Raw genomic sequence first — 24,290 nt, forward strand, 5'->3', positions numbered from 1 at the left:
CTACTACATTTATAATTACTAGCTAGAGCCTAGCTAGAAGATTAGCGCTTGTGCGTATCTTAATTAACTTAGTAATAAGCTCTTAGCTAGCTCTCTCCGCTAAGCTATTAGACTTATAGGTATATAGTAGAGGCGTTATAATTACAATTCTCTTTTCTTTAGCCTATTTCTTATATCTTAAGTGCTCTCTCTAAGGTAATATTATAGTATTATTATTCTAATAGATTTCTACAATCTTCTACTAATAGCAGCGCTTAACTATAGCTATAAAGCTTGTAATAACTCTTATTATAGAGTTTAGCGTCTTATTCTTTAGGTTGTAATTATATAGCTTGCCTAAATAATTCTTCTTAATAATTAGAGCCTATTTATTAAGCGTATAGCTTATAGAGAAGTTAAATAGATTCTATAATACTCTAAAGAAGAGACGTAGTAATAGCTTATAAGAATAATAAGAGATTCTTTAAGATATATAGGTAGTAGCGTAATTATTATATTTACTACGCTATGTACCTAAGATCTCTACGTTCTAGGTAGCTTTAATAAGAGCCTTAAGAGCTTACTTATCTAGATAGCTAGATCTTTAGTGCTAAAGATTAGCGTTGCTAGTGCGTAATTAGAGAACTTATAAGCAGGCAATAGCATTTATAATAATAGAATTAGAAGAATAGATAGAAGAGTTATATTTAATAAATAAGAGGTTAAATCTACACTTAAGAGTTATTAGAATAATAGACGCCTCTAGCGTGCCTATCTTAATTATATAATTATAGCTTGTATACTATATACTACTATTTCTAAGAAGCTTCTCTAAGATAATATTAGTATAGAAACTAGAGATAATCTTAACGCTAGTAAGCGTAAGATTAGCTTTTCTAGGTTTTTTAGAGGTACTAAGAATAAGATAAAGTACGCAATTGCTAATACTAATTACTAGAAGAATCTAGCTACCTATCTTAACTATTTCTCTATTAGTCTTAATAAAGAAACTAGGCTTAATTAAGGCCTTATTATTAACTAAGTAGACTATAGCTCTACTATTAAGAATTATACTAGCTAAGAGCGCGTAAGGCTTAAATTCTATACTAAAGATAGAAGGCCTAAACTTAGCAATTAGCTTCTTAGAGCAAATAATTATTAAGACTATATTACTAGAGTACTTACTAGCTAGAGCGCTTATTTTCTAGCTAGATTACTTAATCTTCTTACGTAGGCTGCTCTACTTCTCTTTACAATAGCGCTTCTAGATCTTTTACTTATCTTAAGCTAAGAGTTCTATTAGTAGAATGCCTAGTAGTCTAGATCTAGTAATTATAGTCTATAATTAGTAATATAAGATAGGCTTCTACTTATACTTTACGTTAGGTTTGTAGAGGTAAGGCTTAGGTAGTAAGCTTAACTACTTCTTACCTAACTTAGTAAGAGTAGAGAGTTAATCTATAACAGCGTTAAAGATTATATTAGCTTTTCTCTTTCTAGTAGTAATTAATATCTTCTAGAGAATAACGCTAAATACTTTACTAAGATTACTAAGGCTTAACGTATTCTTTCTAAGAGCTATAGCAAATAATTAATTATATTACTACTAGCGGGCCTACTTAGAGTTAAACTTCTTAACTATAGTAAGAAAATTAGTAATTATAAGAAGTTCTTTAACCTCTAAGAGCTTAAAGATCTTTGCCTTCTAGTAGAGTATTAACTAGTTATTAAACTACTTCTTAGTAGTTTCTCTCTAGGTCTTATTAAGATAAGCGTAATACTTTGCGTAAACTATATATTGCGTAGTCTAATCTATAGAAGTAAGTATAGTCTTAAGAGTCTTTATAAGAGACTAGACTATTCTTCTATTATTACTTATAGTTATAAGTAATAGGTAATTAGACGCAATAGTGCGTATAATCTAGGTCTTAATATTATTAATCTTCTTACTCTTTCTTAACTACTACTTAGACTTATAGTTCTAGCAGGCTATAAGCGTAGTACTATTCTTAGTCTTATAGTTATAATCTTGCAAGAGAGTATTATACTTATAGGTAGCTTTATTATACTTATTCTTTTAATTCTTAGTTAGCTCTATAAAAAGAGAAGCTAGAGCTATAGGCTCTAGAACTAGAAGGTTAGAGAACTTAGGCTTCTAAGTATCTATATATTTAATATCTAGAAGATTAGAATTAATCTCTTTCTAGATACTCTTCTTATTATAGTGTTACTTAAGAAGCGCAAACTAGATATTCTAGTTAGATTACTTCTTAAGAAGTACACCTATAGCTATAATAGCTGTATTGTAATTACTTGTATCTATAGAGTTAGAGCGTAGAATTAATGTAGAAATATAGAGAGGTAGGTAGTAAGTAAGTAATTACGTAGAAAAAGTTCTAATTACAGAACATTTAGAGAGAGTAGAGTAGAAATAAGATTAACTAATCTTGTCTTCTAGTAAGCTTTAATGCGTAGTAGGAATTAGTTCTATAATTAAGTAGCTAGGCTTATAACTATTAGAGCTAGAGATAATTAATAATTAGAGATAATTAAGTATATTATAATTAATCTACTACAAAAGAAAGTTAGGATAAAATCTCTAGTTATATACCTAAGAGCTAAGCGATCACGTGTCTGCGATTAAGCGATCACAACTACTCTCTAACTTCGACACAATTTAATGCGGACCTAGATTATCCGCCTGCTGTCTGCTACTACTACTGCTATACAAAGCATATGTACCTTCCTGACCCATAGATTATCTTGGAGAAAAAAACAATGTAACTGAAAATGCCCTATGATGCCAACGCTTGCTATGGGATGGAGAACATCTGCCTTAGTCTCCATGGTGGGTGATGATGAACCAAAGTAGAGAGGTATCAAGAACAGTAGGAAACGATGAGCCAGCCGGTGCTTTTCATCGGCGGTAATGATGCCGCGATCGGAATATCAAGAGTGAATAGGGAAACGCCACCAAAATTCGAGAAACGGAACGCCGGATGTAGCGAGTGCCTTAGCGGAGACCGATAACGCTCTGGGTATTATTAGTAAAAGCCGTGGTCATCCGTCAGGGTAGACATACCATTTCCAGCGTCCAGACCCTCCTTATCCACACCTTGAGCTTGCCTTCGACACCTCTAACATTGTCAAGCTCGACACCTTCCCACCAGCAGCGGCGAGCGGGTTTCCTCCAGAAGAGGAGCAGCTTCTGCGCCATTCCGACAGCGTTGCTGTTAGCAAGGTCGTTACCCTTAATGTCTGTCCTCAGGCGTGCAAGCGCGATGCTGCAGATGACGGCTTTGTTGGGCTCGCCGGCGCGGTGACCCCATCGGTCGTCATGGTTGAAGCCACTGCGTGCTGTTAGCTGCTGTTCTCTGATTTGCCGATAACATGCTCACCCTGCAGTCAACATCTCAATTAGGTGCTGCTCGGTCGTTCCTGGTTCTTCGCTCTTCCTGAGACCAGAGAAAATGCCATCTTGTCTCAGCAATGCTTCGCCTGCAGCCCGCTTGACTTCGATCATCTCGGGCTGAGTGATGTCGCGATGCGGGGGGATAGCGTAGAAATCGAGGTCCTCTCGCAGCACAATTATACCAGCGCGGTCCTGGAGCATGTCCCTGGCAGAGCCATGCATAGGCTCAATGGGTACAGCCTCGGCAGCATGTTCGGCAGCGGTCGGGGATGGAGGCGATGCGGGAATGGTCTGGGCTACAGTGCGGAAGAACTCCAGCATGTACTGTAGGGAGTTTGGGTCGTACTGTGAAGGGTAGATATTGTCAGATAAGTATAATGCGGGGTTGGAGAGGTGATGCAAGATCTTAGCTACTGGGGTCGAGGGAAGGGGAGAGGAAGAAGAAATGGGGTTACCAACGTCGACTGGGTATACGTCTCCATCGTGGTAGGAGTTCATGTGCCCATCAGGGAGTAGGCCATTGGGAAAGAGGGAAAGGAGGACGAATTCGGGAAGGGTTAGAAGTTCGTCTCGCGATAGAGTGAATCGCGTGCCCCTAGGATTCGGGTTAGCCTTGGTGTCGCGTGTGACGATGCATTTCCGTACCTCAGTTCCAGAGTGATATTCTCGTCTGATCCACCCAAGGTGTTGATGGGCGGTCCTGCATTTGTTGTTTGCGACACCTGAGTAATGATACTCGCGGGACCTCCTGCGGACGCCATTACGTACGTAAAGGACTCGAGTGGGCTGGATCCTTCGCTGTAGGGTGGCGGCGGCTCTCCGTCGTCGAGGTCTTTGCTGCTAGAGCCTTCCTTGGTATCGGAAGGGAGCGCGGCTTTGGTGGCAGCTACAGCAGCAGCGGACGAGGATGACTCGGTAAAGGCAGGCGCAGATGTGAATGCGGGAGGTGATTCGTCTTCGGCGGTTTCACCGAGCTTGTCGCGTTCCTCAGCGTCGTCGGGCGGGAAGAAGAGGGAGGAGAAGGGAGGTGGGTAGGGTGATTCGCCGGCCGTTGTCGTCAATGCGGCGGTGCTGCTGGCGGGAGCGGTGACGGCGTAGCGTGGACGGGAGGAATCGCGCTGGGTGGGATTCGGAGGCAAAGGAGTGACTACGGACAAGCCGTCTGTACTGGAAGTCTGCGTGCGCGACAAGGTGCCGGTGGTTGTGTATTGGACAGGACCGGATGATGAGCTCGAAGGGGCAAGCGCGCTAGTAGCCGCTGTCAATTAAACCTGAGCGCGTGGGCACCACGAGGCAGCTACGCGCATTAGGTGGAGCAGCGGGCGAGGTGAAAGGGACGCAAATGTTTGCTTGCTGTGCTGGGCGGGAGGTGTTGTGCGTGTGATGAGGTGCCAGTGCCGCGATGGACGCGGAGTGGTTAATCAGTCCAGGCGTCCGCTTTGACCCTAGCGTGCTTTCCAACTTTCGAGCAGAAGAGCAGGCACAACCTCGGAATGCGATGTGATATCCCTCGCATCACGGTAGCTGCGACATGCATGTAGATTATTCTTGTTAGAACCATGATGAGTGTATTATACAGATCTGGCTTTGCCAGAATACGGGATAGTGAATCATCACTATCACCTGTTCTATATCCTAACCCAATCTAGTGCTTCGCTACAACTCCCGCCTCGTTCGCTTGCGCTGTGATGCGGCGCTTGTAATCTTTGACGGTTCCATCGAAGTGCTCGATTGTTCCGTTGTCACACACCCACAAGCTTGTGCATACGTTCTGCAGCATAGTGACATCGTGACTGACCATGAGTACACCACCCTGGAACTTGTTCAGTGCTTCCGAAAGCGCGTCCATGGCCTCGATGTCCAAGTGGTTAGACGGCTCGTCAAGCACGAGAATATGCGGGTTCTGCAGCGCTAAGCATGCAAAGGCAACACGCGATTTCTGACCTCCTGACAGCAGTTCCATCTTCTGTAAGCCAGTCATACCCGTAATGCCAAAGGCACCAAGGTGACGACGGTATTCTTCATCTGCCCTTCCGTGGTACGTCTTCGACATGAATCCGACAGCGCTGTCGTTCAGGTCCAAAGCATCAACGTGATGTTGTGCGAAGAAGCCTACTCGTAAGCGTGGGTTTTGCGAGATGAGACCCGTGGTAGGTGAAAGTGCGCCGATGAGCAGCTTCAAAGCCGTCGTCTTACCAGCACCGTTGGGACCAACGATACCAATACGTGAGTCGAGTTGCACATCGAGGTCGACGTTCTTGAGCAGGATCTTGTCGGGCGTGTACCCAAAGGTAACACCACTCATCTGAATGATAGGAGGTGACATCTTCTCCACCTCTGGGAACTTGAAGTGCACCGAGTATGCTGCTTCTGGTGGAGTGAGGACTGGCATTTTCTCCAGCTTCTTGATCCTAGACTGGGCCTCAGAGGACTTGGCAGCATTGTATCGGAACTTGTCGATGAAAGCTTGCAAATGCGCGCGCTCGGCCATCTGCTTCTCGTACTCACGCACTGCTGTCTTGCGGCGCTCTTCTTTGGTAGCGTAGAAGGAGTCGAAGTTGCCACCCTTGTAGTAGTCGAGTCGCTCAGAGTGTTGATGAATGATATCAGTTGCCACTTCGTTGAGGAAAGCTCGGTCGTGAGATACGACAAGTACTGTGCTTGGGTAGCCCTGGAGATAGTTCGCCAAGAAGGTAATAGAGGGGACGTCCAACATGTTCGACGGCTCGTCAAGCAGTAGCAAATCAGGTTCACAAAACAGCGCACGTGCAAGTGCCAGACGCATCCTCCATCCTCCAGAGAATGTCTTGGTCGCAAACTGCTGTCGTTCTTGTGAGAAACCAAGACCTGCGAGGATACTTGCTGCTCGAGATTCTGCCTTGTCAGACTCCATCTCGGCGAGCTTGCCATGAATGTCGCTCAGAGTGGTGTCTAGACCTTCACGCTGAGTGTCTAGCCTGGCAGCATCTGCGGAGGTGTCTGCCATCTTAGCACGCTCCTCTTCAAGCTCAGCTAGCTCCTTGCTAATCTTCTCTTGCTCCCGAAGGAGATGCTTGCGCCATACATCGGCGTCCAAGACAGCCTGCAGTGCGGGTGTGTCATCACCAGTAATCTGATGCAGTCAGTCATTGGACTTGCATAGTGCATGAAGTGACTTACCTCCTGTTCCACGTGAAGAATCGAAATGTGCGTAGGAATAGCGACCTCACGGCGGGCGAGGGCGCGAAGCAAGGTGGATTTACCAATACCGTTTTGACCTACCAGACCGTATCTGCGGCCATATGCGAGTGTCAGGGAACTATCTGTGAGAATGCGTAATCCAGGCATAGAAATGTCAAAGCTATCGATCTTGATATCTTTGCTCTTGTTGTTGGCCTCGCCCAGCTGCAGCGGGTTGACAGCCATGTAGAATTCTTCATAGCTTTGTGCCTCGTTGGGCTCATTGAGAAGTCGAGAAGCTTCATATTCGACATTCTTGAATTCTTTGCGGTCCTGCTTCGCACGGAGCTTGCGTTCGGCCTTTTCAAGTTTCTTGCGATCGACCCTGGATTCAACCTTACGTGTGTTGGCAGATTCTAGGTCGACGGCGCCGCCAGCAAGACCTAGCGTGGAGGAGATGTTCCTGGACGAGCCCACGTGGATAGCCTGGTCGAGCTTCTTGGCTGATGGAGCCATCTGGCGCCGCTCACTGTCTGTGCCATTGGCGGCGTTCAGGCGGGAAATGAATTTTTCCACAAGGTTCTGGATACTCGTCTCATTCTGAGGTGAGAGATCTCCGGACGCTGATAAGAGCAGAGCGCTCACGGTGGCAGCGGCCTCCTCAAGTGGGGAGGGGGCATTTGGGTCAGTGTCGGAAGTGAACTGGTTGGCAGCATGGGTCAGGTACCCGGCCGAGTACTCTGACAGAACAGGGTCGATGTTCGGGATTTGGGTTCTGATTTCGGATTCCATGGTGGCGGGTGACGAAGTCGATGTCGGCCGCAGTCAATGTCACCGTGGCGCTGGCGAGGTCGGCGAGCGGGCAGTCCTATCTCATGCGTTCACGTAGTCAGCGTGTAATAGCGGGGCAGTGGTGGTCTCTGCTTCGTGCGGTGCTACGGCTGCTTGTCCAAGGCAGAGAACATTTTGACGTGGGATGCCAAATGTGGCGTGGCGGCGGTTCTGGAAGGAGCGGGCGGCGGCCAATCAGGGCGTCGACGCCGACAGCCCATCAAACATGACAACCCATTGCTGCGCCTGTGGACTGGCACAGATGGCGGATCTGCACCACGCGTCTGGAGGCGCTCTAGCAATGATGTGCTCCTAGGATTGTCCCGGTTGCTCGCATCTCTGTGTTCCCGCGGGTCAGCACGCATCGCACAGTCACGTCAAGCTCTGCACGCACAGCTCGCCCAGCAAGCCGTCTGCCAGATGGACTCCAACGTGCGCCCACTATTCCTAGAGTGAGGGGCACAACGGTCTCGATAGTCTGCAAAAAGCCTCTGGAGTTCGTAGCGGCCCTGGCAGTCATCTTTCAGCTGGCTTAGGTCGGGCACGGAGCCGCCTTGGCTACCCGGCATGCAACCTGTGATGTAGCCTTGTCAATTGGCTTTTGAAAATTTACGGACAGAACAACGCATGCCTAGGAGTACAGCCATGGCAGGTAGAACACGCAGCATGCGGGCTTTAACGGCGGAGATATATCCCGGGGCGCTGAATTCGCTGCCTCAGATACACGGATTCCGTCCTATCCTCAACCCATGCTCCCGCTTCTCACCACTTCTCCGCTCTGTGGCTGACGTGCTGTGCGTTTCGGCTATCAAGGATCTCAATCACGAGCAGCTTTCCTACCAGAGTAATCGATGCCCGATAGAGCCTATTCAACAAATATCTACCACGCCATGCTCGTAGGTACCAAGGTCCTTCTGCCGTTGACTGTACCGAATGCTGGGCGCGAGGTAACATGCGATGGCTCCGTGGCTGCACAGTCTAAAGCACGCCTTCGCTACCACCGATGGACTACATAAGCCGGTTGACACTTGCGTACGCCGCGATCAGCAAACATCTCCACTTGGCTACAGGGGTCTCTCCAGGCAGTTCAGCGGCCGGCTGCCAATCACCGTGTGCTGTGACGGGCGCCCGGGATGCTATCTGGTACACTATATTTGGGTAGCTCTGACGGCAGAGGAGTTCTTCCAGCCTCTCTGCGCCATGTCCCTGATTGTTGTTGATTGTTACTCGGCGCTAGAGCTCGCCCGAGACAGATGGGCGCAACGTCGTGGTACGGCCAACTGGGCACCACAGCGGGCCCTCAGTGCCTGCCCAAGGAGTTGCTGCCTCGGGCTCGTCGCATGCAGCATAGGTTGATGAGATTGACTTTACTCGCAGCGTGGAGCTATGACGGAGCAAAGTGAGGCATGGGGTCTGTGTACCTCCGTGTTATGTTTCGAGTCGAGCTGCCGCTATCAGCCCTCATCGGCGACATCTCGCTAATCCCAAGAGAGCCGGGTAGCCCTGTACGTAGATCCCAGAAGCAACAAGCAGTGGATTCTTCAGTCGTCCGCTCGCTCCTCGTCGAGCTCCACCTCTCTGCTTCAGCCCGTCGTGGTGCTTGTGCCGTCCATCCTTTGCTGCGCTCCGGAATGCAGTACGCCTGCTCCAGCGCCTGATTGAGCCCCTCTCCTCCCACCGTCTATACTCGTGCAGCTCGCGATCCCTGGTTCACCGGCACCCTGACATGCCATAATGCTCGACAAGTCGTCACAAGCGCCTCGACGAGTGACCTTTCCCCGGCGGCTTGGTTTCCAACGAGAATGAAAACTGTTCCAACGGTAATTACCCTGCATTTCTCTATCTCATAGTCCGTGGATCTTGTGTACGCGCTGCAGCTGCCCTTGATTTGTTTTGATATGTCTCGATCGCCGACGCCGCGTCTGCGTCTACTTCCGAGAGCGGCTACACCACGACTGTCTCACCTCGATATACCTCTCTTATAAGATGTCGTACTAGGCGCCATGACTGACGGACCCTTGTGATACAGCTCTGTGCCACTGCCGCTGTCGTTGGTACATCCTCTGTCGGCCTGGCCTTTGGACGGGAGGCCCCCTTCGACCCGTCGCACCCCAATAGAAAAAAGGCCACACCAGCATACGAGCCGAGTCTTAATCCCATGTCGACCGCTGCCATGACCACGACCGCGCCTCCCTTTAGCGGCCCCGTACCCGTCGTTCCTGCCTCGCGCATGCCGTTTGCGACTCGACTCAGTCAAGACGGCCGTTCACAGCTGCGGATCGTGAGGAGGAAGACGAGCGACGACGCGGCGCTGCAGTTGCCGACGAGTGCGACGAGTGCAAACTACCCCTCCAGTGACCAGAGTGTGTCCGACGTAGACACGGCCAGATACGTGCCGTCACGGCGAGCCTCGTGGATCAAACGCCTCTCCTCCATATCCAACTCGTCGAGCAGGAACACCAGCCCGTCGCCGCTGTCGCCCGCTGTGTCGTGCTCCAATGGCTCCATGGCCTTCTCCCACGAAGGCTCGACGGCGCCCATAGCCGGGAAGCGATCTTCTTCACCCGTGTCACGGAACAAGCTGGTGAAGCGCTCCTCGTCAATGCGCGGGCCTCGTGAAGAGCCCAGAACGAGCACCTCGACCCTGCGACCGTCCTTCCGTCGTCCGGCCACCAGTCACCAACGCAACGCAACGCTGCAGAACTACGGCGCGCGGCTGTCCATGACGGCCGAGCACACTTCCATGGACGAGCACCCGCATTCCGCAAGCACCGACAGCGAGGCCGAATACACGCAATTCTTCACAGCGAGAATCATGAAGGAGCGGTCACTAACGAGGCGGAGAGGCTCCGTGGCATATGCGAACGGGTTCAAGAGGATATTCCCGGACGACAAGCACAAGCCCATGCTCGTGCTCGCGAGGTCGGTCGTAGCAGGTTCAGAAGACGTAGATGACTCGACAAGCGACGATGGTGAAAGCGTCTTCTATGTAAGTAGGCCAGAGACGCCGCTCAGCATGACGGCCATGTTTGCGTCCAGGGAAGCAAACCAAACTCGTGGCCGGCCCTCCACATCCCAGCCCGAGCATGCCCCTCGACCCAAGCGCTCCTTCTCCATCACTTCCTTCCTGTCGTCCAAGAAGGAGCGAACAGGCGCCGTGTCCAGACCCAGACTTTCCCGCCGTGCGAGCCAGCGGGTCAACTCAGCACCCATCCTGCCTACTATGGGCAGACGGCCACACAGCACCTCATATGGAGAAGGCCGCCGCGATGTGACGGACCCCAAACCAGCAAAGCGCGACATCGCCACGTCCGCCGGGCTGCCCGAGTCAGCGACGGCACGCAATGGTTCTCACACCAGGCGTCTATCGTCGCCCTTGCCGGCGCTTTCTCCTTCTGACATGCTCGCTGGCGCGGGCTTGGCGCCCTTGTCTCAGCAGCCCGACGATTTGGCCTCAGCCGCACCGGGCGCCAATCAGGCGCCACCATCCCCTACTCTAGCGCAATCGGGAGTTCGGGTCTCGCGTCATTCCATGGCCCCCTCAGAACAGGCCTCGACATTGGTCGGCTCGTCTGATAATGAGCTTCGCGCCCTAGGCTCCGGCGACGAGGACGACGCTGACGTCCAGAGCGACACCGTCTTTGATTCGCTGCGCACTGGTGCGACCAGAAGTACAGCTGGCGGCGCCCGTGGGCCTCGCATTGAGACCATATTCGACGAGTCACCCCCCGCCAAAGTCAAGGTCAAGGTCACAGCCCTACGCGATCTACTGCCGCCCGGCGCTTTTGGGGAGCCCACCGTCAATGGTGTCGCCGGCCACCAGAGCATCGCCGAGGAAGAGGAGAGCATCTCGACGCCCGTGCGGACAGTTCGTCCTCAGCGCTCATCGCAGGACTCGCCCACCTTCTCCCGAACACACAGCGCGCCTCTCTTTCCCAAGTCGATAACGTCGTCTCCCCCGAGCATGCCCAAGCCGCTTTCGCTTGGCACATTGGAATGGGACTCGCGAGCAGGGGACGACGACGATAGCAGTAGGTGGTCACTAGAAGAGGCAGATGATGAGGATCCCTGGGTTGATCATCCAACAGTCAACCACAAGGCCACACCCGTGTCGCTCCTGCGACAGCACAAGCATCTGCTCGCGCCCGATTACGTTCCTAACCCAGCTACGCCCAAGCGTCCCACATCAGAATTCGGCGACAAGGACGCGCGAAGCAGCATCTTCGACTGGTCTGAACAGCAAATCGCAGATAAGAACTCAGGCAGCTGCACGCCGCCACGACCTCGGACGGTGCACGGAAAGAAGGATGCGGACCGCAGAGGCAGTCGCTCTGTTGGACGCAGAGTCCCCAGCGGGTTGCACGCCCGCAGCCAGAGTGTGCCCGTCGTTCCGGATCTGACTGGCAAGCGTAGCACAGTGGTCACAAACAAGTTTGGCACCTGGGGTGTGGGAAGCAAAGGTGTCACCGAAGACTGGAACGACGACTTTGACTTTTCCGAGCTCACTGAGGAGCCTGCTGCAGAGGATGGAAGCTCGCCTATGGGGAACAGTGGCTCGTCTATGGTCGTACCAAAGACTATACAAGAACAGCAGAACAACGTCCTTGCAAACATCAGTCTTCTGCGCGAATGGGGTCTACTAATTGAGGAGCTCAAAGAGCAAAGAGTACGCGCGGTTGCGCTCGGCATGATACAAGGCCCCCCTTCGGGCATGTGGCTTGAAGTGGATGCGATGATCGAGCTTGCAGACCAAGAGGCCGACCACGAGGGCCTGGCCCACGCCTCTCCGCCCTCATCGCCTGGCTTTGACGACGACGCTTTTGACGAACCACCTGCCAGCCCTAGCCTTGGACGAGGAAGGCAGAAGTCATCATCTCCTAACGAAGATAGCCCCAAGCCACCACAGTCAGCGCGTCCTCTGAGGAAGTCGATTCTCCCATCCAACAACGGCATCTTTACCCCGCAATCTTCACCGATCACACCTAGACTGGAATCCGACGCCACACCTGCGACACACGAATCCAAGGCTATCGTTACGAGACCCCGGAAAGACTCGGAGGCTAAAGCACGTTCTGTCATCGAAGCGCTGCAAAAGAGGAGGAGCGCATACGAGCCGTTCCTGGATGCGCCTCCCGTACCTTCGACACCTTCGAAGAAGGTTCCATTCGACACCGCGACTCTGCGACGCATCGTGCCATACGTTAGTACGTTGACGCGCAAAGTCAAAGATACGATTAGGGATGCGGAGGGCTTGTACTCGAGTCCTATCGCAAGCCCACTACACGAGGAGCCACCATTCAGCATGATTCACCAACAAGATGCGGATCTTGCGGCTCAGATGAAACTCATGACAGTGATGTAAATTCACAGGAAACAACGACGCGATGGAGCTATTACGAGCATGTTTGGGGTAGCATTCAACTCGCTCCGTGCTGGCCACACGCATCTGGGCAAAAGTTTGTGGGGAGAAACAAAAGTTTCTTCTGGATATTTCCCTTTGGATCAGAGCGTTTGAGCGACGATCCGGCCTCCATGGCCTGATCACCTTTACCCTGTATTAATTACGCAGCCGTCGATTACCAGGTCAGGCCAAGTACTGCATTTGAAGCGACATGGCATTTGCGATTCCTTTTTGCATAAGTTGCAGCATCTCCCAGCCAGGATACACGTGGAAAAGAGGAGGCATGCGATATGAAGCGCACATGCGCAGCATGCATATGTTTTGTCTAATGGAAGAATACGGCGCATTGAGGATTGGGTTTCCTATGTGGATGTGGAGCATATAATACTCTCCTGGTGGGATGGGCATACCGCGCAGTTCGCGAGAGCCGCTTTTCTACACGTCTCAGTCATGTACAAAAGCGGGTTAAGGGTTTTCTCTTTGTTCCTTTGTCTCATTGTCTCTCTTGATCTATGGTATCTTGAATCACCATGAGGGTCTTCTCAAAATCATAGCATCGATATCTGACGGCTGCTCACTGTCGCACAAGACAAGAATACACAGAATTTGAAACATATCTTAGACTATCGTCCCGCTCATACATCATGATGTCTTCACTTTTGACTTTCGGGTTCGGCAACTCTATCGTATCCAGATAGTTCAGGCCCTCTGTGTGTTCTCTAACAACCGACAGAACCATATTCTGAAACTTCAGTACACCGCCACTTTCTTTTAGAAGACGGTCATTCCGGAATGTACTGTCGTATCCTGATTCCCGGTTGAGGTCTCGAATACATCAAAGCTCTGGAGCCGTTGTTGCGAGCCCAGCTACTGCAGCCCCATAGCCGAATCACATACCACTAATGCATTTACACGCAGCGCCCTGATGAGCCAGCTACTAAGACATCGCCGAACGAGGCGCAGTAACCCGCACGCACGCACTGAAGATCGCCTGCGCATCTTGTTCATGCCGGACAGCCAGATCATCGTACAGCAGCGTACCACTCGCTTTCGCTTCTGCCCGGGCGGGTCAGTGAGCGGCAGAGACACGGGACGAGAAATCCGTGCAGAACATCATTCTAGGACAACACAACAGAGAATGCAGCAGGACATGCGTGAAGTCCAGTCTCCTTACAGATACTCCGTACGAGTAAATTGTGCGTCAAGCCACTCCAACAATCTTGGATGATCACAACAATACAGCCCATGTCGCATTCCAGTCATAAAGCCGAAGCTACCACTAACCGAGAGACGCCCTAACACGCTGCACTGTCATCCACGATGCATATTCCGGTTTTCCCAACGATATAGCTTACCACATTTCGTGCTATACAGCTTCTTTCGTTCATCTTCGGGATGGCTACCGCGATTGATGGTCCGACTCCCCGGCAAGCGCATACCACGCGTCCAAGGGTGGGAAGAATACCCTCGGCCGGTTCGGTCGCACGCCGGAGTACTGTAAACAGAGCCTCCACGACCCTGCTCCACTATCTCCTTGTAGACGTGTAAACGGTCGCACGACTTGCCCTATGGAAACATGCGATTGCTGCACCAAGACGAAGGGCGAGTACTGCGGTTCCCTCAACGCGTACTCGCCAATTTCAATATGCATGTAGCTGAGACTGCGATGGTTTGACGGTAGGGCAAATCCTCAGACCCCGCGCTGTTATTCATCCGAGGTCAATGACGTTCCTTCTATCTTGGGAGGCGCAGGCCAAGCAATGACGGGAAGCAACACCAAGAGAGAGGCGACTGCCACTTTGGCTGCTTGCCTAACTACTGTACATCCTAGAAGAGGGGCAAGTCTATATGTGAAGCGCTGCACTCCTGTTCATCCTGGTGTTCCTTTTCCCATCTGGACCAATCCTCGTATCGAGACGCTCAACAGCCAACTGCCTTCCAATCTCCACGACCTCACGGCGCTAACACCAAGAAAGAGAGCTCCTCGTACCCGTTGCCTGGACTACATCCGTACCTTGCATACCTCAACTGCGCCCCAACCAAACCTACTCCAATCTCGCTAAGCTCGGGCTCGGATTTGTTACGCCTCCAGCACGGCGCAACTGCCCAAATCAATTGCCTTGCAGTGCTTGCGTCGGAAAAAGGCCAGCACTCTCACGTCATTCTCCGCAATTCAACATGGCGCTGAAACACTTAATAGCAGTGGTGGGCCTAAGCGGCTGCTCTGGTGTGCTGACGGCCAAAGCGCAATCCACCTCCACTGGTGCAGCATGCGCAAGTCCCATTGCCCCACAGAATGGTGCTCCTTCGGTGGCGCCGGGGTTCCGTGTCGAGGTTGTGGCTAATGGCCTGAGGGATCCACGCGGCATTATTTTCGATCGGGAAGGTGGGCTGTTGGTCGTCGAACAGGAGCATGGGGTTAGCCGGTTGAGTATGACTGGTGATGGTCGGTGTAGGGACGTGCAGATGGTGGTTGAGGATGACTCTGTGAGTGTTTGCATCGCGTTGAGTAAAATGTGACTGATCGCTGACGATGGCAGTTGAACCATGGCATTGCTTTCTCGCAGGATGGAAATACGCTCTATGCATCATCCCACAGCAACGTCTACGCTTGGGACTACGATGCATCGGAGGGTAAGACTACATCCGAACCCCGTGATGTCGTCGAAGGCATGGGAGACGACGAAGGTCATACTACGCGTACCCTTCTCATGTCCCAGAAAGTTCCTGACACGCTACTTGTCTCTCGTGGTAGTGTGGGTAACATCGACCTCCAGACCCTAGATGTGACTACAGGAGTCTCAACGATCAAAGCTTTCGATGTAGGCAACATGACCGGCTCCGCGTACGATCATGCCTCAAGTGGACTGCTGCTTGGTTGGGGTCTGAGGAATTCGGTAGGAGTAGCTGAGGATCCCATCTCAGGTGGTATATACTCTGTTGAGAACAGTGTCGACAACATCGAACGTAGTGGAGAGACTATCAACCAGAACAACCCTGGTGAAGAATTGAACTTCCACGGTTATCTCAACGGAACTGGGAGCGATGTACAAGGTGGCAACTATGGTTACCCTTCGTGCTTTACAGCATGGAACAGGTCCGAGATTCCGGATTTCGGTGGCATGACAGGCGAAGCGTTTGCTATTGGTGACCAGAACGCGACTGTCAACGATACCTTCTGCGTGGAAGACCGTATCGCTCCTAGAATCACGTTCGATGCTCACATGGCTCCCCTAGACATCAAGTTCAACCCTGACGGCACTGCCGCATGGGTAACGATGCATGGCTCTTGGTAACTTGACCTGCACTTCCCTCTCTGTACCCTTTTAACGACTGCATAGGAACCGCGAAGAGCCCATCGGGTACAAGCTCAGCCTTGTCCAATTCGACGGCAAGGGGTCGCCTGTCGAGCTCGCGAACAGTACCACTGCTGCTACCGATATCGTCTCCAATCCTGACCTCTCCGCTTGCCCTGACTCCTGCTTCCGCCCCGTCGGCCTTGCGTGGGATACCGAGGGTCGCTTGTACATGAGTTCGGATTCTACGGGCGAGATCTTCGTCGTTACGAGGGAGGATGGTAGTGGTGTCGCGGATGTGAGCGAGGCAGCTGACGCGAGAGAGAATGAGAGCCCGACACCGTCTGGAACTGGAGGTGTATCTACGCCGACCGAGACGAGCGGTGCTGCGCTGAATTTGGGTGTCAGAAGCGGAAGTTATCTGGCTGCGGGTGTCGCTGTTGTCGGCGCGCTTCTGTAAAGATGAAGATGAGGAAGAGTCATAGTTTTCGGATATGCACTACCTTGATAGTATAATGCACTGCATGCTCAACAGAGCGTTGTGCCTCAAGAATTCCTCTAGGCCTTTCAAGATGCAATTACGCAATGGCTGATACTTCGCAGGAAAGCGTGGGATATTCTTCGCGAGTCACATATCGACGTTCGAAATGGGATGTGCGTCATTGGCTGTCCCTTCCCCGGAGGCCATGTGGAAGACCAAGAGAGCAGCGGCAACTACAACCATCATCATCGCCTTCAACCCCACAGTCACATCATGCAGTCCCTGACCATGCCTGTGACACCGACATCGCTCAGTAACCTCCGCCTTCCAAGTCTATGTAACCTCGTTGGAACCCTACCTGACGCCTACAAACGCACGCTGGCGAGGCACGTTCGTTTGCAACTTCTCATCACTATTGCACCCAGCGAGCCGCAAGGCACCCCAGCTATCCTGTCCATTCCGTATACCGGCCGTCGTCTTTCTCCGCAAAGCTTGGAGTACTCGCATAGCCCGGAACAGCCGTACATTCGCGCGCAGTGTTGGGTACGATTGGTAGCGTTCACCTTCACCTCGTCTCGCCACGGCCATCTGCGGCCAGTCGGACCCCTGTCACCTTCACTGTCTATAGAATAATAGGTGAGTTTCTGTTTTCCCGGCTAGTGAGGGTGAGCTCGCCTGCGTTTATCATCCTCACACACTGCCAGCCTCTCTTCTCCCACCGATCCTCTTCCTCCATCGTATCGGATCAGCGAATAGTTCAATCATTGGCCTCTTCAGTATCCCATATCAACATGGCTCATTCCCAAAGCCCATCTACCACTACGGCGTTCAACTCTCTACCCATAGAGGTATGTATTCCCAACATGCGTGTGTGAGTAGACTTGAGTATACTGACGATCACTCGTAGCTCAACAAGGCCATTGCTCATGAGCTGCACGAGGACAAGGACATCGCGGCCTACAAGGCCACCTGCCGTGCTACCAACGATGCCATCGACGCCGATAATCTTTCTTTCTGGCGCGCAAAGTACCGCGAGAAGTACGACTTCAAGGCCGGTCCTTCCAACCTCAACCTGCGTCGGGTATATCAGCGTCGCTCCCGACTATTCAAATACGGTCTTCGTTACAAGTTTCACTATGGAACCCATCAGGGGGAGAGGCAGGTCATCAACATGATCAAAGACATGATCATCGGTACGGAAATACCCAGGAACTGAACACAATTTTCGTGTGCTAACGAATACAGAATCCTATCAAGGAGCTACCGAAGTTGACGAGCATGGCCGTCTTCGTTGCAAGAACCACGCCCACATTATCGACTTCATTCTCAAATCCCATATCCTCAACAACGACCGACGGGCCCCTGAGACCCAAAACGGCAAGATGGCTTATATCGATGATGGACTTGCCGCTGTCCGGCTTATGTGCTCGCAGTTCATCTTCAACCTCGAAGGCTTGCGACATGATGTCTTTGCTTTCGAGGACTCACAGCACGCTGTCTACCTCTCATCTGACAAGGAACGCCTCTTCACCGGAGATGACCATAACAAGTTGAACCTCAGGTGGATGCTCCACGCGATGAACTTCTTCCGTCACCACATGATGAACGAAGATGCCCAAACATTGTTCGACAGGATCGATGAGCTAGACGTTACCCAGAAGCCTTCGGCATGGAGAGAACAACTCACCGACGGAGCCAAGCCTCTGAACAGGTACTGGAAGGGTACCTACTCCTTCCTCGAGAACATTGAGGTTCAGAAGCTGCGAAAGCAGGGACCAGGCAGACAGGTCTTCATTGACAAGAACGTGGACGAGGGCAAGATCCAGGTAGATTTCCAATTGGGAATGGCCTTTACGAACCCTACTGATCACATGCAGTCTCTCGAGCTTGCTTTCGCAGAAGACAGTCGCCTACCCGATGGTCGCGAGCTCCCATGGCCACCCGTCTTCGAAGACCGCCTCCGCTCGCTAGGCAAGGACGCCGGGAAGCAACAAGGCATCAAGACTCAGGGTCGGAGCGCACCGACCAAGACAACCACAGGCGGTAGCATTCAGTTTGAGGGTAAGGGTGAGGACCTCGACGATGAATACAAGGCCCTTGGCTGGCTCAACCCACTGCCCCCTCAAGGTGGTGTCCCCGGCTGGCAGCGCATCACCTTCATGAAGCACTTCACCGAGGACTACGACCACCCCAACGAGGACAATCTCTGGGCGTATGAGGGCGTTGTCTTGCCTGGTGGCCGCATCATCCTAGGCCGCTGGTGGTTTGCATCAGAGCCGGGTCGTAACGATGTAAGTACCACCTGCCCATGACATCTCATTCCTGCTTGCGATGGACATGTACTAACAAACGCTAGATGGAGTACAATGGCCCCTTCATCCTCTGGGCGGTCGACGAACCCGACTTTGACGAAGACATCAGCGATGATGAGGGTGCTTGAACGGCGAAACACATGATGTCGACGGCAACTTGGTTTTGGTCCTCCATCCCACAACACATATCCCCTTTGTATATCTTTTGGTCATCTACCTTATCTCCCCTGCACATTCTCTGGCGTTCGACTATATTCACATACCTCCGGTGGCGGAGTCTTCAAGGCCTGGATGCCTGGACATTTCCCTTTGCTTATCTTAGTTTGGCATCACATATCACATAGCCTCTTTCTCTTAGCTTTTGGAGATTTGGGAGTAGGACGGATGTCCTGAATCAAAAGTCTTGTTCAATGGTCGTGTGCAAGAGTTCGTCCGCATGATATCGAATCTGTGAATGTACCAACCCAAAAGCGAACATGTCGCAGCTGAGCTCGGTCTTTCGTCAAGATACATCACGAAGTTTCAAACAAAAACGTGCAAACCATAAAGCATGTGCAAAGAGACCGTTTTCCATTTCATATCTATCTTCATTTCGTAAAGTCATGTCGTGAATCATTCATGTGTGAGCCAGAAGACTCGATTGTCGCATCAGCCAAAAACACTTCTTCTCTTTCCTTCCGAACCCAAGAAGTCGCCTCCATCCATCGTCAATCATCGGAGTCGCGAAAACAAAAGAATGGAGCTGCTCAAAAAGAAGAACAATAACATTCACCTCCTCGCTTAACCAAGCTTTCTGAAAGACAGAATAATAAAAAAGGTATGTAACAATACTTCTATCATCCACCGCAGTACAAAAGTAACCAAGTCGGCCGTGTCGTGAATAACCATCGTGAGTAAACCAAAGAAAAGAAGCTCTAGTACCTCGCACCCATGGGTGGGGGCGGGACCGAGCTACCGTAGGGATTCGCATCGGCATAGGACGTAGGGTAGGATTGGTTGGCAGCTACAGGATATGCGTACGGATTAGCGGCTGCACCATTCATGTTGCCACCGAGGGCGTTCATCCGGGCTTCCTTTTCGCGGCGTTCACGGAGCTTTCTCCTCTTGCGGCGGCGCGTCTCGAGTTCCTTGACGCTGTGGCGTTGCTCGTTCATCTCTTTCCATTCCGAGTAGGCGGATTTGATACCGAGGGCGGCGATACCCACGGCGGCGGCGTCCTGGAGCATGTTCTTGGACTTGCGTTTGCGCGCTTCTTCGGCGGTCATCTCGCCCTCGCCAACGAGCTTGCGGCGGTTCTCCGAGGCGACCATGGAAGAGTAGACTCCGTGGGCGGCGTGGATGGTGGCCACAGTGGCTAGACCCGCAGTGAGGAGTTCCTTACCTCGTAGCTTCTTGCGCTTCTCCTCCATATCGGTGGACGACTCGGAATCCGCGCTAGAATCCCGTCGACCCCGATCCATTCCTCCATTCTGTGCTGTTAAAGCACCCGCTCCTGCCCCACCGGCGGCGGCTAGTCTGCGATCTGGGTTAGTCCTGGAAGGGGCTTCGGAATACTGGTCGTCCATACCGCGGCCTCGGCTGTACGAGCGGCGGTTGCCCCTACGTGATGGCACGTAGCTGTCCGAGCTGGAAGAGCGGGATCGGTCCTTTCGAGCACGAGACTTGGAGCGCACACGGTCGTATAGAGCCTTGCCTGCTGCGAGCACAGCACCGGTACCAGCTACCTTGGCGATACCGTTGTTTCCTCCTCTGTCGCTGGAGTTGGAGCGGGAGCGGCCACGAGAGCGAGAACGTCCGAAGATGGACCTGGACCTGGACCTGGCACGAGAACGGGAGCGAGACCTGGAGTCATCACGGCCACGAGGAGCACGGGAGCGCGAGCGAGAGCCGTTGGCTAGGCGAGAAGCGACAAGACCACCGAGTGCAGACTCAGCGACGTGCCTCTTCTCGTGCTTGCCTGGGTCTCTGTCGATGAGACCGTCGATACCGGCAGCACCAAGAGCAGCAGTTGCAACACGTTGGCCCTTGGCACCGGTCCATGGACCGGCTTCCTTGCGGCTGCGGAAGGCTTCGACGGCACCGGCGACGATAGCGGCTTTGGCGGCTTGCTCCCACTTCTCCGACTTGTGTCCTCCTCGGCTGCGGCTGCGCGAACGTGATCCGTAACGGCTGCTTCGGCGGTCGCGCTCGTCGTAGTATCCGTATCTGTCGCTATCATAGCCACGGTCGTCTCGACGAGGGCGAGAGCGCGATCGGTCACGACCGCCGCCAGTGACGGCGCCGATGATGCCGCCTAGGCCTGCTGACTCGCCGAAGTCCTTGACTTTGTCGACGATGGACTTGCGGCGCTGCATGTTGGGGCGCTCGGAGTACTCGGAACGGTCATCGTAGTCGCGGTCACGTCGGCGGGGACGGTCATAGTAGTCGTCGTCGTAGCCACGGTTCACTGAGCGGGTGCGGCGGGGCGGCGCATACTCCTCGCGGTACTTGGTCTGCCTATACTCGGCACCGGGAGGGAAGTCGCGAGGAATTTCTTCGATGCTGTCCTCGCGCGCTGCGGGGCGGTAGACGAGATCTCGTGCCCCGCCTCCACGGCCGCCGCGCTCAATGTACGTCGTCTCGGTGACGTACTCGGGCTCCCGCGTACGGTGCCGCGGTGCGTAGCTGTACTCAGACATAGTGATGGTGGTGGTGCTCTATACCGCCGTGGGCGATGGTGGCTCTAGGGGTCCGGCAGCAGGAAGGGTCGTATCCAGTCCGGTATTCTGCGCAGGGCTGGGTTAGTGGGCGCGCGAGGGGAAAAAAGAGCGGCGGCGTGCAAACATACCGAGTGGTCGCTTTGTTCAGATAGAGTTTACTTGGCTACTAGCGCAAGTGAGAGGCTGGTGGGCTATCGCAACGAAGAATAAGGTGCCTGCGAAGTGACGGGACAAAGTGGGTAGGGGAATGGGGTGTCGAGCGGCGCAGGGCACAGGCAGGCAGTGGTATTTAACAGGTTGTCGACTCGGGAGGGCCAGGGCTGATGACTGTCCGTTTGGCTTGGGTCCCAAGGATCTATCTCGGTGCAGGTGGGGTGGCGTAGATATTACCGTTTGCTTGAGGCTGGGGTGGGCAGCCGTCTTGAGGGCACAGAGCGTGCGAGTGATGTCATTGCCGCCAGCCGGGCAGCCAAGCCCAATTCTTCTGCCACCACCTGCTGCGCCCAACGAGAAGCGCCTGTCCAACCCGGCTAGGTCTCATGATTTGCGCAGCTTTTCTGACCGGCATCCCTCACCGACGCACCCTTTGGGGGTCTTTTCGCTGCGAACATGTTCAGCGTGCTGCTCGACATAGCCCCTCTCCGGCCGCCTCCGGAACCTGACCGGTGCCTCACTTCTGTCCATCTTACGTTGCGACGCCCCCAACGACAGCTGCCGTGAGGTAATGCTTATTCTGCCCATCTGCATGGCGGCGTCTTTCAACTCCACATGTCTCGCTGCGTCTCAGTCGTTCTTCCAAGTTTCGGTGCTGCACCTGGCCAGCTCGGCAGCACTCAGGCTCGATGACGAAGCCCGGTGCCATTGCGTGTAGGGGTGCTATGTACAGAACGCCACGTGAGTCAGCTGTCATTGGCCGGCGCCTGTGGCAGGCACACGGAACTCCAGCGAACATGCGAGGATACACCTGTCAATCCGTGGGCTGACACCTAAACATTGGCCCGAACTACGGAAAAACCGGGTACTACCTGTCAGTTGTCAAAAGATGCCCAACTACATACTTTTCTTCCTTGAATTTTATCACGTAAATGACGATATATCTTCATGATGTGCCATTTTTAGTCGCTACGATCTGCCTAGGTGAGGCGAGTTTCTTGACATCGTAGTAGCTGCATTGTTTGACACAAGTGCGACAACTTTTCAATCCTCTTCTCGATATCCGAAACGACCATCTCTGCATTATCGTTTAACGTATAGTGAACTGTAAATATCTCGCATTCTGCCATCGGACCTGTCATCATATCCGAGTCACGTCACCAGTCTAAGCTGCTCGACGCCGCCAGCCCATGTCATGATCTCTCCCTCTGCCTCTTGCGCGAACGTCCTGACATGTACTCACCCTGATCAATTGAGCCCTCATCCCTCTCATTCCGCTGTCTCTTCTTGTCCACCATCATCGAAGCCGTCATGTTGCCCATCTGGCGCTCCAAGTCTTTGGAAAACTCTTGCAACGCAGGTACGATACCGAAGCACGCCCTGCTGCTCTCAGCCACGAGCGTCCACTTCTTCGTTCCGGGCTCGCTGAGTGTAACCGCGCGGATCATGATAAACTCGTCTGCTCTATCGTTGCGGCGGCCTAAGGCGGCAGCAGCGGGGATGGAAGAGGAGCGGTCAAATACGTGGCGGCAGATGAGGATGGAGAAGCCATGGTTGTTGGGGTAGGCTGATTGGTACAAGTCGATGATGTATTCTGTTGCGCAGTCAGTATTGCAGAGTCTGCTACAGCGCCTTCCGGCAGCGGAAAAGTGGAAAGTGACATACCAAGGACGCTTTGCTTGAGCTCGCGCTGCAGTTGCAGGTCTTCGAGACGGCTCATCTCTTGCATCGCCCTGTGGTTGGCCATGAGTGCGATTTGTTGCTGATGTGGGATGGAAGGTTTGGGGATCAAAGGTGAGGGAAGGTGGTGGTACGTAGGCGTCAGGAAAGCGTCAGTGTGCTGAAGCGGAAAGCGCAAGTGTGCCACGTGGTGAGAGGCTGCCTTCACCTCCTGCTTGTGTTATAGTGAGTACAACGAGTACTGTAGACGATATTCTGGTAGTGCGCGACTGTGGTATCACATAGCAACGTGTATGACAGTTGATAATCAGCACAACATGAACTGGGGCTTGGATATTGACTTTTTAAGTTAAGTTTTAAAGATGCATGCAAAGTCTATACCAACTAGCTGAAGACAGACCGCTGATGTGACCTTCACGTTTCTCAGTGAATTCTGGTCTTCTATACTGCGTGGTCTGATGAAATATTGTATCTTATCCTCGATGGTTATCCTACTCGTCTTATTCTTCTCGAAACAAGTCATCAAAGATATGCCGGACTCGCTGAGATCTTGACGGTAATCATTGAATGCCTTTGTAGTTTGATCAAACCGCACATCGCAAACAGAACTGCAGACGCGTTATCATAACTATTCGCCATATCTGTTAATCATGCAGCTTACCACATAAATCCTCCGCTGGGGCAAGTGTTAGCTCGTACAGAGTTGCATAGAGGCATAGGACAAGGCCTGCCGCTTCTCGCGTGTACGAGTACAACCATCACGATAGCTAGCCCGGGTGTAAGCCGTGAAGTTGATGTAATCGCTGCTGACCTCATATTCGCCTTACAATATTCGTAGTTACCTAGAAGAACATCTCGCGAGCCAACACCGGTTTGAAATTTCCGCC

At 52.3% G+C, this 24,290-nt stretch overlaps 6 protein-coding genes across 6 annotated transcripts; 3 read left to right on the forward strand and 3 right to left on the reverse strand.

The window, feature by feature from the left end:
* Positions 1-2,992: 2,992 nt before the first annotated feature.
* On the reverse strand, positions 2,993-7,342 carry J4E88_003223 (uncharacterized protein; the record flags this gene model as incomplete). The annotated part of the gene is made up of 6 exons (XM_049396876.1): positions 2,993-3,013; positions 3,062-3,329; positions 3,378-3,986; positions 4,037-4,566; positions 5,052-6,503; positions 6,551-7,342. 6 exons carry the CDS (start codon positions 7,340-7,342, stop codon positions 2,993-2,995), a joined length of 3,672 nt encoding a protein of 1,223 aa, XP_049257218.1.
* A 1,469-nt stretch (positions 7,343-8,811) lies between these two features.
* Positions 8,812-12,743, forward strand: J4E88_003224 (uncharacterized protein; the record flags this gene model as incomplete). The annotated part of the gene is made up of 2 exons (XM_049396877.1): positions 8,812-8,886; positions 9,411-12,743. The coding sequence occupies 2 exons, from the start codon at positions 8,812-8,814 to the stop codon at positions 12,741-12,743; spliced, it is 3,408 nt and encodes a 1,135-aa protein (XP_049257219.1).
* A 2,217-nt stretch (positions 12,744-14,960) lies between these two features.
* On the forward strand, positions 14,961-16,538 carry J4E88_003225 (uncharacterized protein; the record flags this gene model as incomplete). The annotated part of the gene is made up of 3 exons (XM_049396878.1): positions 14,961-15,269; positions 15,323-16,074; positions 16,124-16,538. 3 exons carry the CDS (start codon positions 14,961-14,963, stop codon positions 16,536-16,538), a joined length of 1,476 nt encoding a protein of 491 aa, XP_049257220.1.
* An 884-nt stretch (positions 16,539-17,422) lies between these two features.
* Positions 17,423-18,999, forward strand: J4E88_003226 (uncharacterized protein; the record flags this gene model as incomplete). Its single annotated transcript, XM_049396879.1, has 4 exons — positions 17,423-17,428; positions 17,467-17,752; positions 17,805-18,850; positions 18,916-18,999. The coding sequence occupies 4 exons, from the start codon at positions 17,423-17,425 to the stop codon at positions 18,997-18,999; spliced, it is 1,422 nt and encodes a 473-aa protein (XP_049257221.1).
* A 786-nt stretch (positions 19,000-19,785) lies between these two features.
* Positions 19,786-21,549, reverse strand: J4E88_003227 (uncharacterized protein; the record flags this gene model as incomplete). Its single annotated transcript, XM_049396880.1, has 1 exon — positions 19,786-21,549. One exon carries the CDS (start codon positions 21,547-21,549, stop codon positions 19,786-19,788), a length of 1,764 nt encoding a protein of 587 aa, XP_049257222.1.
* Positions 21,550-22,916: 1,367 nt separating this feature from the next.
* Positions 22,917-24,219, reverse strand: J4E88_003228 (uncharacterized protein; the record flags this gene model as incomplete). Its single annotated transcript, XM_049396881.1, has 4 exons — positions 22,917-23,317; positions 23,389-23,485; positions 23,804-24,011; positions 24,215-24,219. The coding sequence occupies 4 exons, from the start codon at positions 24,217-24,219 to the stop codon at positions 22,917-22,919; spliced, it is 711 nt and encodes a 236-aa protein (XP_049257223.1).
* Positions 24,220-24,290: the final 71 nt, after the last annotated feature.

This window comes from Alternaria novae-zelandiae, assembly GCF_023758075.1.
Source record: "Alternaria novae-zelandiae strain BMP 2774 chromosome Unknown scaffold_5, whole genome shotgun sequence".
Classification (NCBI taxonomy): domain Eukaryota; kingdom Fungi; phylum Ascomycota; class Dothideomycetes; order Pleosporales; family Pleosporaceae; genus Alternaria; species Alternaria novae-zelandiae.